At 27.2% G+C, this 15038-nt stretch overlaps 1 protein-coding gene across 3 annotated transcripts in view; it reads left to right on the top strand.

Annotated features, from left to right (window-relative positions):
* LOC107440642 (plexin-A2) overlaps positions 1-14735 on the top strand; it is a 471562-nt gene extending 456827 nt beyond the window's left edge. For all 3 annotated transcript variants that reach the window (XM_071184823.1, XM_071184824.1, XM_043049324.2), the window contains 8 exons: positions 187-283; positions 1181-1278; positions 3360-3449; positions 5027-5196; positions 6118-6330; positions 8649-8724; positions 9670-9744; positions 11115-14735. In XM_071184823.1, the coding sequence (XP_071040924.1) occupies positions 187-283; positions 1181-1278; positions 3360-3449; positions 5027-5196; positions 6118-6330; positions 8649-8724; positions 9670-9744; positions 11115-11216 (921 nt within the window). In that variant the 3' untranslated portion in view covers positions 11217-14735. The remainder of the gene's footprint in view (positions 1-186; positions 284-1180; positions 1279-3359; positions 3450-5026; positions 5197-6117; positions 6331-8648; positions 8725-9669; positions 9745-11114) is intronic.
* Positions 14736-15038: the final 303 nt, after the last annotated feature.

Genomic DNA, 15038 nt, shown 5'->3' with positions numbered 1-15038 from the left:
GTAAATGTCATTTCCAAAGTAAATGGCATTTCCAAAGTTTATTCTTTACTTCAAACTTTATTATTTGAAATTTTAAAAGATTGTAAAATTTTAAAACAAAGGCAACAATTATTTACGTATATTTCATTTTACTACTTTAAATATCAATATCTGTGATGATTTAAAAAAATTTTAATATCTTTTTAGGTCCCTGATGGTGCATTGTTGACACTTGTGCCAAAACAATCATCTATGTATAATCTAACTATCATGACAGACAAATTAGAGAAATCTCATAAATATGGTAATTTTGTTTAAAATAAATTTCTGATTACATTCATAATTAATTTGTTAAGACTTAAAATTATTTTTAATTTTGTATGGTGAAAATTATTTGAATTTATAAATTCTTATATTATTATTACGGTATAGAAACCGATTTTTCAAATCCCAATAATTTTATAAAAATCAAGGCTTCATCAGCTTGTACTGCGGCAATAAAGCCGGTCATCTGTTGATTGTGAAATTTCTATGCATTATAAACAATGAGATAGATATGAATAACTCTGCATTACTTTAACTCTTTCAAAAACTATTTTTAATATATTATTTACAATTAATTTTGCATTTTTTCTCATATTTTCTTTACGAATAAAAGCTTTATTAGAACAATGCTTTAAACTACGTTCAGGGGAAAAAAATTAAGAAAATTTATTTAAATGAATTTCAAAAAATTTAACACAATAAAAAATTTTCAGGCATAAGGAAAAGCTGCAAACTAACATACCAAAAATTTCTTATCAAAAATAGGAAATATCTTGTCAAAATGTATAGATACAGTTTTCTTTCCAAAACCAAGTGAATTATCAATTTTTGTTATTTTGCATACATTTGTTTTGCATTCAATTTTACTTTTAAATGAATTAAATTTTTTTTTTTCAATTCATTTCAATTTTATTTTATTTTTTTCTGTATGAATAGATTACTTTACTTTTTTCTGTGTGATTAAATTATGTATAAATACCATTAAGTATACTTTCATTTTTTTAGTAAATTAAACAATGTTGATGAAGAATTTATATAGATTTATTTTGTTCCTCCCCCTGCCCTAAAATTCTGTATGAAAATATTTATATTAAATTTTATTTTCTAAATTGTTTGAAAGAAATTGTTTATCATTATTTATTTTCTTTGCTTTCAGAAACATTAAATTTTGCATTAAAAACTAGTCCTCCTTTAAGTAGAGCAACATCACCTATGAATCATGATCCTGAAGGTGGCTACAAATATTGGCACTTGGTAAGACATCTTTCTTGAAATAGGGGTCATTCAAATATTTCCTCAGCATGATTTTGAACTCTTCCCCATTTCGTTCTTATGTAATATTTGAAAATCTCCGTATTACAGTTTTCAAGCTTGAAATTCATCTGCTTTCTATTTATTTATTTATTTTTTTATATCATTTTCGAAATCCATAGCATTTTTAAAAAATGCTTAAAGGTGTATTTTTTTTATTCAGGATTTGTAAAAAGTGCTTAATTTTCTATTTTTTAAAAAGATATTTTTTCTTTGCCGTATCGATTGTCGTTTTAAATTACAAAAAATGCACAATTTTTTTCTCTGCAATATTTATCAGAAACTAGTTATTTTATCATGATTATGTAAAGTTTTTGAATTTTGATTTTATGTTTATAAGTTAAGAACTTTAAACGATAGAAAAAAATAATTCTTATTTAAGTTATAATAATTTATAAGTTTGAAAAGCAGGCATAAAACCTCACAAGATAGTTGAGTAGTTTTCTAAATTTTGAATGAAAAGTAGAATCTGCATATTCAAAAGTTGTGAAATTTCAGTTTGTGCATCATCCCTTCAGTGCTAAGGACTTAAGGACAATATTCAGTTAATTCATTTTCAACAAAAATGAATTCAAAATTAAATTTTTCCCATCAAAAAAGTTTTTTCTTATTTGGTTTATCTTGAGATTATCTATAACCATTTTTATAGCTATAGTATTTGTAGAAGGAAAAAAAACTTTGACGTATAGTGTCTTACACCATGTATTTAATTGTGCCTTTTGATGAAACTGTCAGTATTCTATGTATGGTATGAAGCTGCATAGTCTAGTGCAAAGCCTGTTCTAACCCATGGATGTTTATTGAATCAGTCTTATCTAAAAATTTTAGGGAGCCCTATTTTGAAGAAAACCTCTGAATCTTCATCTAACCAGTTTTAATTGTTATCATGAGTCCTAAATGGCAAATTTGAAATTTCTATAAACATAAAAAACATCCAGGCACATTATCTTATTTCAAAAGCGCCAAACATCCTGTAAGTTTGACTGAAGATACTTCTAATAGAGCAGTGATCTCCAAATTTATGAAATGTTTGAGCTACCGTACCATTTTTAAATAATATCGTTAGCTACAAACCATTTAAAAATAGAAAAATTACATTTGGGTTATAAATTGGTTCGAGAAATCAAAGTTAACATTAATGTGATCTATCAAAAATGTCTCATGTCTGGAAAATAACCAGTTTTACAATTGTTGGTAATAATAATCATTTATTGAGATTCAGGTTAAATAATTCCAATCAGGGGTACTACTCTTCAATCCTGAGGACTGAAATCAGTCTTGAGAAAAAAATCAGTGGGATGAAATCCAACTTCCAATTAATATTTATTCCCATTTAGTTTTGTAAATTAAGTTTAAAGAATAAAAAATTTTATTTCTTTTAAAAAAAATGAACTATTATTTTCTGCCTAATCAATAAAAAAATATGGGATTATTTTCCAAAAAATTATAATTATAGAAATAGGACAAAATTTGATAATGAAGGAGGAAATAAAGATTGGTGTAAAAAGATATGAGGTTGTTTGTTGTTTCTGTTTTGTTTGCCATAAAAAAGGAAAAATAAATACATCTTTAAGTAATAAAGTTAAAGATATTATATCTATATCATTCTTGTGTAAAAAAAGCTATAAATTTCTCAAAAATGCTGCTAAAAAACATGTATCTATCATATTAATTGGTCAAAAATTAAGTTCAGTCTTTAAATTTATTTAGAGTATCGCCCATGATTCCAATGCCTATTATGATGAAAATTCCTCATTTCAGTAAAACTTTTCATATTTTTGTTATTTAGTGATATTTTGTTATTCATGAAATCTGATGTTTGACGTTGAAAATAAAGTCTTGTTTTCTCAATGATAAATTACATTGTATAGATAAAACAAGTAATTTTATTTTTGAAATTAAGTAAGAACCCTGTTAAAAGATTGAAAAAGCTCGATTCTCATTTCTGGACTGTGGGTCTATACTTATTTTTAAATGATTTTAGTTCAAAGAAGAAATATTTATTTTGAATTTAACAATTTTAGGTGAGGCATCATGATGCAGAACAGAAAGAAGGTGAAAGAGGAAACAAAATGGTTTCAGAAATTTATTTAACACGTTTATTAGCAACAAAGGTAAGATTTTTATTTCTAGTCTCTTTTGATTTCTATTTCTTGCATATTTTAATTCTTAAGGCAATTGACAAAGTTCTGAATGAAAATTCTATTCTTGTATGAACTAGGTAAAGCTGAAATGAACTGTAATATAATTAGTACAAAAATTGGAAGGTTACGAAGGAAAAGTTCATATCAACAAACTAAATGCTCTTATATTATGTTTTAATCTTACTTGTGCAGATTCAATAAAAATAATTTTGTTTAAAATTTACTCTCGATATCTCAAAGGTGAAGGGCTGCTGAAAAGTTTCAAGATAGGGAGTTTTTTCAGATAACAATTTCAGAACTAAATATGTTCTAAAAAGTAGAAAAATTCTAAAATAAAGTAAGACAAAAATAATTTGAAAATAATTGGTTTACTATGAACTTACACTGTGATTTTTGTGAAAAAATTCATTTTCCTTTTTCAAAATAATTCGACAGAACAAGGTTTCGAGAAGAAATCCTTCAATATAGAAATTCAAATTAACATTAGGTGGATATGTAATGCTAAGGGGGCAAATATTTTTTTGACGTATCAAGGATTTCGAGAGTATACTGTATAATAATGATAGTTTCACAGCGTTAGCTCAAAGTTCTGAAATTTATAACTCTGTTTTTTTACTAAGTTGTGAATCTTTAATAATAATTTCTTTTGAAAAGCATAATTACTTTTTTTCATCATGGTTTTCAATTTATTGTCATTTACTTCAATTAAAGATCTTTTGTTTCGATAACTATTTATTGACTAAAAACTTTTTTAAGAGGAATTAAGTTTAAAAATTGATTTAAATTCTTAAGATTTATGCATTTCAAATATATTTAAATTGGTAGTTAGTGAAGCAAAAATGTTTTCGAAAGCGAACTATGTAAGATTATGAATATGATTGCAGTGCAATGCAGGGGTTAAGGAACCTCTGCAAATGATTGGTGGAGTGCACTTTTTCAGTGTAATTCCTGTATAATATGTTAATATTTTAGAGATTTTTTTATTCAATTAGATTTCTGAATTAATATTTAAAAAGAAACATTTTTTTAAAAACATTTTTTTTTTATTGATACTATTTAAACTTTTTTTAAAATAAGTATTAAATTGAAATGTGTAGGACAGTTTGTTGCATATTCATAATTACCAATTTATGGTCTACTGGTATCATAAAAATTCTCTTGATTTTTGTGCATTTTAAAAAATTCCTTAAAATTGAGTAAGTTATTGAAAAGAATCTCTATTAGAATAGATTTTTTACACAATTTATTGCTTGGAAATTTATATTTCGTAAAATCTACTGGATTTTTTTTTATCAATGTTGGCAGCTATATTCATTAATATGCATATAGCTTATCAAATTGTTTTATTATGAAAATTAATATATTATTTACTTATGATGATGCAAAAGTGAATAGACATCAATCTTAGTGCAATTCAAGTTATTTTCTTTCAAACGCACATTTGTACCTACATTTTCTAAATGCTTGATGCCACATTTGTTTAAACTTGGAATTACAGGGATTGTTTAAGTAGTTGTTCAATAACACTTTCTCTAATCCACACACAGGGTACTTTGCAGAAGTTTGTGGATGATCTTTTTGAAACAATCTTCTCCACAGCTCATCGAGGGAGTGCCTTGCCATTAGCCATCAAATACATGTTTGATTTTTTAGATGATCAAGCACTCAATCATGGCATCACAGATCCTGAAGTAGTACACACATGGAAGTCCAACAGGTACTCAATCACTTTTTTATTTTCTCTCTGCTATGTTAAGATGGCATAAAATACACTTAAGTTAGATTTTATTTAAAAATTATAATTGATATTATTCCCGTGGCAGAATTGCGGCGACATTGTCACAGAATGTTACAGAGCTTTTGCATTTGGGAAGGGAACAATTTTGGTTTTCCTTTCTCCATAAGTTCTCGAAAAATGTTTTTTTTTTCTGCAAAATTATTTTTCAAAGATACCTTTCTTGTGCCTCAGAGAGTGAAGAAAGCATCGTGATTTTTCTACTCTCATTTGTGATTTTTAAAAAAAAGACCATAATGACTGGCTTCAGCTAGAATTTCAAATTAATAATATAAAATAAAGAATTCAGAATTCGCGAAAGTTTAAAAGATAGTTCCGTCTAGAAATTATGTTCTTTCTTCTGTTTTTTTTCTTCAGAGCATGTTTTACGCACAATTGTTTGAGTATCTTTTTTAAAGAGTCCTATTCGCGTGAATTTGTCTCGTCGATCTTTATTTTAGAGTAACTGCACAGATTTTACAAATTTTATGTATTTATGTACACATTTTAATTTATTATCGTTTAATTTATTTGCAAATTTTAATTTTTGTAATGATTTACAAAACTCAAAAGAGGAAATAATCGTGCACTTTTCCGCCTGCAAAATGCGAGAAAGCGTCTATAATATTTGAATTAAAAAAATATAGCTTTTTCAATTAAAGTTTTCATACATTTTTATTCTATACTTTCTTCTGTAAACACAATGTTTCTGTTACTTCCAATTAGTAATTATTATAATTAAAAGTATCTTAAAGAAAAATATTAATGCTAGGGGAATTTGTCGCAGAAAGCTGAAAAAAATTCTGCCACTGGAGATATTATAATGTATTCACATGATCTGATGATTTCCGTTTCGTATTACAGCCTTCCACTGAGATTCTGGGTGAACCTTATAAAGAATCCTAATTTCGTATTTGATAGTCACAAGTCAAATATAGTAGATTCTTGCCTGTCTGTTGTTGCCCAGACATTCATGGATGCCTGTTCCACATCAGACCACAGATTAGGAAAGGACTCCCCCAGTAGCAAACTTCTCTACGCAAAGGACATTCCTGTTTACAAAGATTGGGTCGAGAGGTATTTATTATTTTACAGCATTTCCTTCAAAATGACTCTCCCCTCTTTACCTGTATATTCTCATATTTCTCCTTATTTGTTGAATAAATTATTTAAGAAAACAAAAAAGAATTATGCATTAAAATATCCCAGAGATGATTGTGTTCCGAAAAAAATCCGGATTTTTCGATTGACGCGATCCGGAAGTTTCCGGAAATCCGAGATCCAAAAGTTTCAAGAAATTATTGATCACATTTATGTATTTTTAAAAAAAATGTTTTATTTAGAAATATTATACTTGGCATCTCTTGCATTTGTAAATATTTTTTCTGGTAGAATAATAAATGTGATTAAAGATAAAAGTAAACTTACGCATTATATATTCATTTAAATTATGCTGCATATAATTCATTTAGTATTTGGTGTTTTGAAAATATCAATGATTTAAATTTATAAAGACATTAATTTTTTTTAAATATGTAATTAATGATTTTATTGGAGAAATTTTCAGGATTTTTGAGTTGGGCTCACAATCACCCCTGATATCCCCTGTTGGGATCGATACTTTTCAACAGATACTGCTATTGCCAGTTCTGCAGTATGTTGATAGTTTTACATAACATACATTACATCAACATACATTACTCAACATACATTTTGGGCCAAAGGTGCGAAAATGCACCATTTCAATAAATATTTTTTTATTAAATCTATGATGTATATTTTTCACTAATTTTATTTTTCTACTATTTTAAAAGACTTCTAAAGACATTCATAAATTAATAGTAATTCAATTGGGGTAAAAACTTTCTGTTGAAAAATTTTTAAATTATTCAAGTTTTTTTTAACTTAAAGCGGGTTATTGACAAATGAACTTTTTTGAAAATGTATAATAAGTGCTTTTGAGATTTATCATATGTTTTCATGATGTATTGAAGTTGTAAGTCAGTAAATAAAACATAAAAAGGATTGAAACAAACTTCATAAAAAAACAAGCGTTCAACTAAATGGTTTGTTCACTGATTTGGTGTGGTGCTTATATGCACAATTTTAATTTTTAAATAAATTATAATTTTCATACACGAAATGTTTTTTGTGTCTTAATGAATGTAATGTAATATAATGAATGCAATGCATATTTCAATGAAAACAATACCACAATTTATAAAATTTCTATGCTTGACCTAAAATGGATTAAGTAATTATAAATAACAGTTTTAAAAAGTCTTTAGATTAAGATTTATATACATATTTTTGACTTACATGATTATACATGATGTATCAAAACTCATAGCCTAAAAAAGGTTGCTAGTAAAATCTCCGTTATTTTGTTTCTATAATGTTGGCACGTTTTTTAGTCTTAAAATTCCTTATTTTTTTTTTTTTTTTTTTAAAGTATGAAGAANTTTTTTTTTTTTTTTTTTTAGATAGATTATTATGATTCTTTCATTGATAGTTTTATGATTCTTCATTTAAAAATCTTAAGATTCTTTTTATAAGATTGTTTATATTATTAAGATTCTTTATATTATTCTATAATATTCTTTATATATGTATATATATATCTTACAGTTCTTTTAAATTCTCATTTTTAAATTTATGGACTTTGTTAAAAATGTTTGTATTTCAAATGTTTGTAATTAAATGTTGCAAAGAATTGCAACATTTTGGAAAAGATTAACTGCTTAGCTGAAGTAATACATAAAACATGGTGCGTAGCGTTTTTTAAAAAGTATTCAAATGTGCTTTTTTTCATTGAGTGTTTTTAAAAAGGGCTAATTTTCCATTTCCAAAAAGGAGATTTTTTTTTCCTTTACTGCCTATTATGCAAACCACATTGTTCTGTTCCACGTTTTCACAATTCATTCAACCACAATCCATTTCGGCGTACTGCCTGTCCATACAGTATGAAAGCGCCAATCATTTTACATATTTGATGAAATACTTCTGAGTCCACATGTACGTCTACTGAGCTGGGTTCGGTGAGATTCTTGCACTCTCATGTGCAACTCTGCCCTATGATATCGAACCAAAAAATCTCTGGATCATTTTATAATGGCTAATATTATCAATAAAAGTAAATTTTTAATTAAAATTAAGTGGAATTATAATTGTATAATTAGTTATAAGTTAATTTGATTACTAATACAGCAAAAATAAGAGCACGTAAAATAATATTTGCCTTAATATTAGAGGTATTTCACTATGCCATAAGATACTAAGAGTGCTATACTGATTATATGCTGGTTAACTTAAGCGGTTAGATGTAGTTTATTTATTGATATATCTTGATTTATCATATTAATGTTTTCTTTAAAATAAAACACTTTTTTTTGTAGGTATTATAAAGATATTAAAAATATGGCAGCAATAAGTGATCAAGACATGAACGCTATGCTTGCTGAGGAATCTAGGGTAAATCATATTTTACATTTTGAACTTCTTCTTTCCTGGTATAATTTTTTTTCTGTTGTAATTTACAAAAAAATTATGTAAATGGTTAAATTAGTTAATGTTATACTTACAAATTAACATATTTTGATTTTTCATAACAGCAACAATTTAATTTTAAGATATTGGATTACCTTTTATTTCTAATTTTCGTATAATTTCTTTCCTACACTGCAATTAGTTATGAATTGTATATATTAAACATTCCTAGAATCAAGTGTAGGTTTTGGTATTTTAAAAAAAATATTATATACTGCAATGAACTTTTTCATTGTATCAACAAGTATTTATTAAATAAAATTTTGTTGTCATACTTAGTGATGCAATTAAACTATATTGAGCATAGAAAATTTTTATCTAACAAATAGTTCTGCAAAGACATAAATGGCTTACAGAGGCATAAATAGTTCATATGTTGTTATCTAGGGTTATAGCTGTAAATAAGTATTTCCCACTTACAGTTAGTTCATCAGGGACTGAGGCATAATTAGTTCTATTCCAAATATATGGTGTTCTACTCCAAATATAAGGTGTTCTACTCCAAATATAAATTGTTCTGCGACATACATTACTATTTTAAACACTTTCTGCTTTAAGACAAATTACTTTAGATAATAATCAAGATTATATTGTATTATTCACATTTTTTATAAAAAATTAAAATGTTTTGAATATGATTGTACTAAATTTATTTCATTCAAAATACGAAAATAATTTTTATTTGTTTCACCTGTTTTCTTTTGTAATTTTATCGCTTGTTTATTATTAGAATTATTGATAAATAATTGAAAAATAAGAAAATAACTTTGACGAAGTTATTTAACTTTTAACTGTTTGATTTTTCTTTATTTTTTAATTGTAAACCTTTTTTAAAGTTTTTAATTATAATAAATTTTAACCTTTTCCCAGCTTCATGCCCACGAGTTCAACACAAATGTAGCACTTTATGATCTTTATGCTTATGCAGTGAAATACAATGACCAGGTAAGTTATTCTTTTGCTTTCATTATAATTTCTAAAACACTGTTTGTCAATTTTCTTAATTGAGTAGCATAGTGTTAGCTTTAAAATGTATCTTAGAGTCCAAGATCCTTATCTTAAAATAGATTCTTATAGATTTGAAACAGTAAGGAATTTTACTTATTTAGGATGAATTATTACTATTGACAACAGAATGACACCTGCAATGTAAAACCGACTCTTATCTGGCAAATAGAGCTGTCTATGGGCTGAAAAGATTTATTAAATCTTATGTTCTTTCTAGGAAAACAATGTTCTTAATCTTCAAAACTCATGTCAGGCCAGTCTTGTCTTCTGAAGCTTGGACAATGACAAAACTGGAAGAAAATTGTATTGATTTTTTTTTTTAATATAGAGAAATTAAATTTATTTTTTCAGCTATAAAAAATCTATTGAACAAGTTTTTAAAAACTAAAGGAAAGAAAAATATAAAAATAGTCACGTGATCACATAGATATAGATCTTGTTTATCTACTTTAAAAAGCAGAAACAGATAAAGCTAATTTTAAAACTAAACATGCAATATTTATTTTCTTTACATTTGTTCATTTAAAGTTACAATGGTACATTGCATAGGACAAAATTAATAGTCTCCATATAATTGCGACTTTTTTTGCTTTTTATTTATTTATTTATTTATTTTAATAAATATGGAATTATTATAAAGGTTATATTATAAATTAACTTTATTTCACTCTAGTTTTTCTTCATTTTAGAAATAAATCTTGTATTGCTTGCCATATTTTGATAAATGCTTTAAAAGAAAGACCTTTCATTATTAATATCAGCAGTTTATCATTTCAAACTTTCAATGTTTGAAAATGCGGCAACCTGTTTTAAGAAGTGGCCACTGTTCAATAGCAAAGCTTCCTGCTTTTTAACAAAGACTCCTGTGTTTTATGACTATCTCTTGTTCCCCCTTATATTCTCAATTTTCTCCGCATTTATTGAAGAAATTTTTAAAAAATAATAATAAAAGGGGGCTATTGCTGATGGCAAAAATACTTCTGTTATTCCTCAACAGATGGTGCTATTGACAGTATTGCAGTATGATGAGTGTTTATGGTTTAAGTAATTATATATAATGATTTTAAAAAATCTTCTTTTGATTAAGATTTATATACTTTCTTTTTACTTTGCTATATGTAAGTAAGTGCTTATATTAATTCCAACTTACTTTCTTCTTGACTTACATGAGTATGCACGATGTATCAAAATTTTCCTTGTAGCCTAAAAAAAATGTCGCTAGTAAAATCTCAGTTTTTTTATTTCTCCAATGTTGGCAAGTATGTAGTTTGAGTTTTATATTTAATTGGTTTCTTTTCTATTTTTAGCTCATACAAACACTGGAAGAAGATGAGTTTTCCACTAAGAACAAGTTGCCGTGGAAACTCGCTCAGGTGCTTTCTATCATGTGTGGAGAGTCTGATGCATGACATGTGTCTACACAATAGTCCCAATTTAAAACATTCCATTTCTTCTGTTTCTAAATGCACCCATCCCCCATAATATGGTGCAAAAGAACTTTGTAGTAGCGGGGCTACTGCTCTCCTCTTGTGTTTTTTTTTCCGAAGGAATAATGTTTAAAAATTCTAAGGAATGTGTCAAAAATTCTTATGTATCATTGTCAAACCTTTATAAACACGATGTATTTATTCCTTGGGATTGTCAGTGCACAGGTACTTTTACCAAGAACAGTTTATTTGTGTGAAAAAAAGTACTTTTTTTTACCACTACTTTAGCATATGTGCAATTTATGAGGGAAGAAAAAAAAACTTTTTTTTACCGCTAACTTCAGCATACGTGCAATTTACGAGAAAACAAAAAAACTTTTGTATAAGAGGGAAACTGCATGCGTCTGAAGCAGTTAAATGGTGCTCATTCTAGATCAAGAAGCAGATAAAGTATAGTTGAAAAAAAAATATATTATAGGAGGTGCTTTAGTGTTTGCCCTCCTAGCATATATCAATGTTTAGTATTTCAGCGTGGATATAGAAAGAAGAAGATCAAGATTTAAAAGCCATTTTCAGTGCCTTGCATTGCTTCGTCCTAAGCTCTTCAATTTGCAGGCAACTGACTCCAAAACTACGCCTGCTTTGGAATTAATTTTGGAAATCCTGCATTTGAGTCCCTAACACCCAACTGAGTTGCGATGTTCATCGCAACGATGCTACTTTTTCGTGTGTCTTCCAATGAGGAAAAAAAATATTCCTTTCTTCTGTTTTTTCCCTTTTGTAATAATTTTTTTTTATAGTTCCTTTTTATTTAATAACTGTGATTGCACAATGCTGGCCGCTCCCTTCGTTCCGACGCTTCAGAGTAACACAATATTGTACTACAGAATATTGCGACAATACAATGTTATGTAACAATGTTGGGCAGCATTTTAGACAATGTGATGATCGTGTGACTTCCGTAATGATGATTTGTTGCGTAGGTGTTAATTTTTCTGGATTTTTTTATAGTTTAAGCAAAAATTATAATTTTTTACTCATTTAAGGTCAGGTTTTTTTTTTTTTACTTATTTCTTGGTCAAGAATTTATGTGATATGTACCTAGTTGCAAACTGTAATGAACATTTTCTGTTACTTATGGCCACCTAGTTTTTGTATATCTTAGAAAATTTTCTGAAACTGGGAAAGTTTCTGAAAAAAAATTCCAAGAAAGATAGAATAAATCGAAATTAAAATCGAATGTTTTTTTCTTTAGTTTTTGCTTGCTTGAGTATACAATTAAGTATTTCGGATGGATAGTTCGAGCAAACATTTATATTTATCCGGTTCAGATTTTTTTTTAATTAAGGAGCTTTTTACTATCTAAAATTGTTTCAATATACACCAGTCAAAATTATAAGTATAGCAAAAACATTTTACGTTCAATTTTATATAATGTCAATCGGAGAAAAAAATATTAGTCAATTTAAATGTATAGTTATTACTGTTATATAATTTTTGTTTAATTTTAAATATCCCAGAAATTAGTTCTGTCGAAGCTGTTTTAGATAGTATGCAATAGTTAGCAGAAAACTTATATTTCATTAAATCTGGGGAATTTTTTTTCCCATTTCCATGTTAGCAGTCATGCTTGTTGCCTTGCTGCATATTCTTCTGCATTTAGCCTGTTATTCCTGGCGTGATAAAAAAATTCTTGTTTTATTCCTTTTTAAAAAATTTCTCTAAAATGTAGACTTTTGCTAAAAAAAAATCTCTTTAAAAATAGGTTTTTACTCACCTTCATTACATTATTTAGAATTTAAAAAATTGACTATATTAAATAAACTTGAAATTTAAACAAAAAGTAATTTTTAAGAATTTTATTTAATTTATAGTGTTTGAAAATTTTTCTTTACGGATTTTATATTTTTAATTAAATACCTTCTCTGTGTATATTTAGTGTCATGAAAATTTTAAACTTGCTGTACAAGAATATTTTTTCCAGTAATCTAAAATGGAATTTTTGTTTTCGCATTTTAAAAATTAATAAAAAAAAATAATTGTCTAATTATTAAGTTTATTTAATGTCAATTAAAAAAAGCGAAATTTAGTTTAATCATTGATGAAAGACAAATGATTATATTTTATCGCCTTTTTTGTTTGTTTTTAGAAGGCCATACGAGTCAGGAATATTCTACACGTTGTGCAATATTTTGCAAAAATATTTCAATTCCTTACATCAATAAATTTAATGTTCATCAGTCTGTGCAAAGTTTCTATTTCGTAAAGGAATAAAATTTATTTATTTTTGATGTTAGAGCTCGATGGTATAGTGTACGACATCCGGTATAGGCCAAAGTAAACAGTCTCACACAGCCCACAAGGTAACTCAATAGATTAGAAAACTGTCAACCAGTCGTCTCACGTTCACTGTCAATTGAAAATGTTGTGTGTGTGTTTTTTTCTTTTTTTCCTCAAAGCTTTTCTTGATAATAGAAATGAAACCTGTAATGTTTCCCATATTTTGAAAAATGCTGCACACGAAATCCCTTACATCATTAACCGCTTTCCTTACAATTTTTTGAGAAAAAAAGCAAAAAATCAACATACTTTTTAATTTTGTTAATAAATACAAGGAACTAAAACAAAATATAACACACTAGTATTTTAAGTTGAAAAAAAAAAATTTTTTTTATGCGTAAAAAACATTTTATTTACCATTAATTTTTTTTACTATCTGGAGTAATCTCTGGCAATTACATATTAGTCTTTGGATGATATGTTTTAAAATAAGGGACAACACAAAGTGATGCGCCATTTTTTTTACTATTTTTGTTTGTTTTTATCCTATGTAAATTCCGTTATATTGTATATACGATCGCATGAAACGCGTTTGAGTCACAATCCTACAGCAAAACGTGGTAATTTTCTAATCACGATAGATTTTTTTATTTTTTTTGCTTCCAGCTGAGTAAAAACGTGATTAAACAAAACGCACTGAAAAATTCTGTGCCAGACTTTTCTCGGGATAATGAACATTTGCAATGTATACATACCCGAGTTGACTCGAAATAATCAGGGAAATTTTTAATATCAACAATTTTTTTTAAATAGTTCGAAATTTTTGAAACAGTGGCCACTGTTACGACTGGCCAATGATAGCGAAGTCTCCTAATATTTTGCCCTACAGCATTGAAACATATTGTATTGATATTGTCACAGTATTATTGACATTTTTGTGCTACTGAAAAGCAATAGGAATGGACTATATCAGCTGTAGATCTTTTGAGAGTGAATTTACGAACGTTTTGTTTTTATTTTCTTGGCCTGCTAGAAACTTGATGGGGAAAATAAAAGCTTGGCTACAATCAGTGCTTGTGGAAGTGAGTGTAAATGGCACGAGCTTGTATTGCCAAAACCACAAGCCTATTTAAAAAAAAAAAAAAAATACTAAACGTTGTTATGAAGTATAAAAAAATTGCTGCACTGTGATACTTTCTCTCTGTAGTGTTCAAAAAGAAAGGAACTGTTTTAAAAAAAGAAACAAGTGAGCTGGCTCGGTGCTGTATGCCGCACGCGCATACACAAATCGTCAGCTTGTGTATAATGTTATTGTAATTTAAATGGTCGTCAGCTCTTGTTCCATATTTTATAGATAATCAAATTCATCAGTGTTGTTTGTGTATAATTCAATGGAGACATATTTCCAATGGCACTCTGTCCACCTTCATTAATTCTAAAAGCTAAAGAAGAAAAAAAATTCCTAAGAGAGCTTATTTTGCTCTGGCAGTTTTAATAAGAGCTTGTGCATGTTTCAGAATCTAG

Source organism: Parasteatoda tepidariorum, chromosome 9 (genome assembly GCF_043381705.1).
Source record: "Parasteatoda tepidariorum isolate YZ-2023 chromosome 9, CAS_Ptep_4.0, whole genome shotgun sequence".
Lineage (NCBI taxonomy): Eukaryota > Metazoa > Arthropoda > Arachnida > Araneae > Theridiidae > Parasteatoda > Parasteatoda tepidariorum.
Note: the sequence above shows the minus strand (reverse complement) of the source record. Positions and strands in the feature narration are given on the sequence as shown.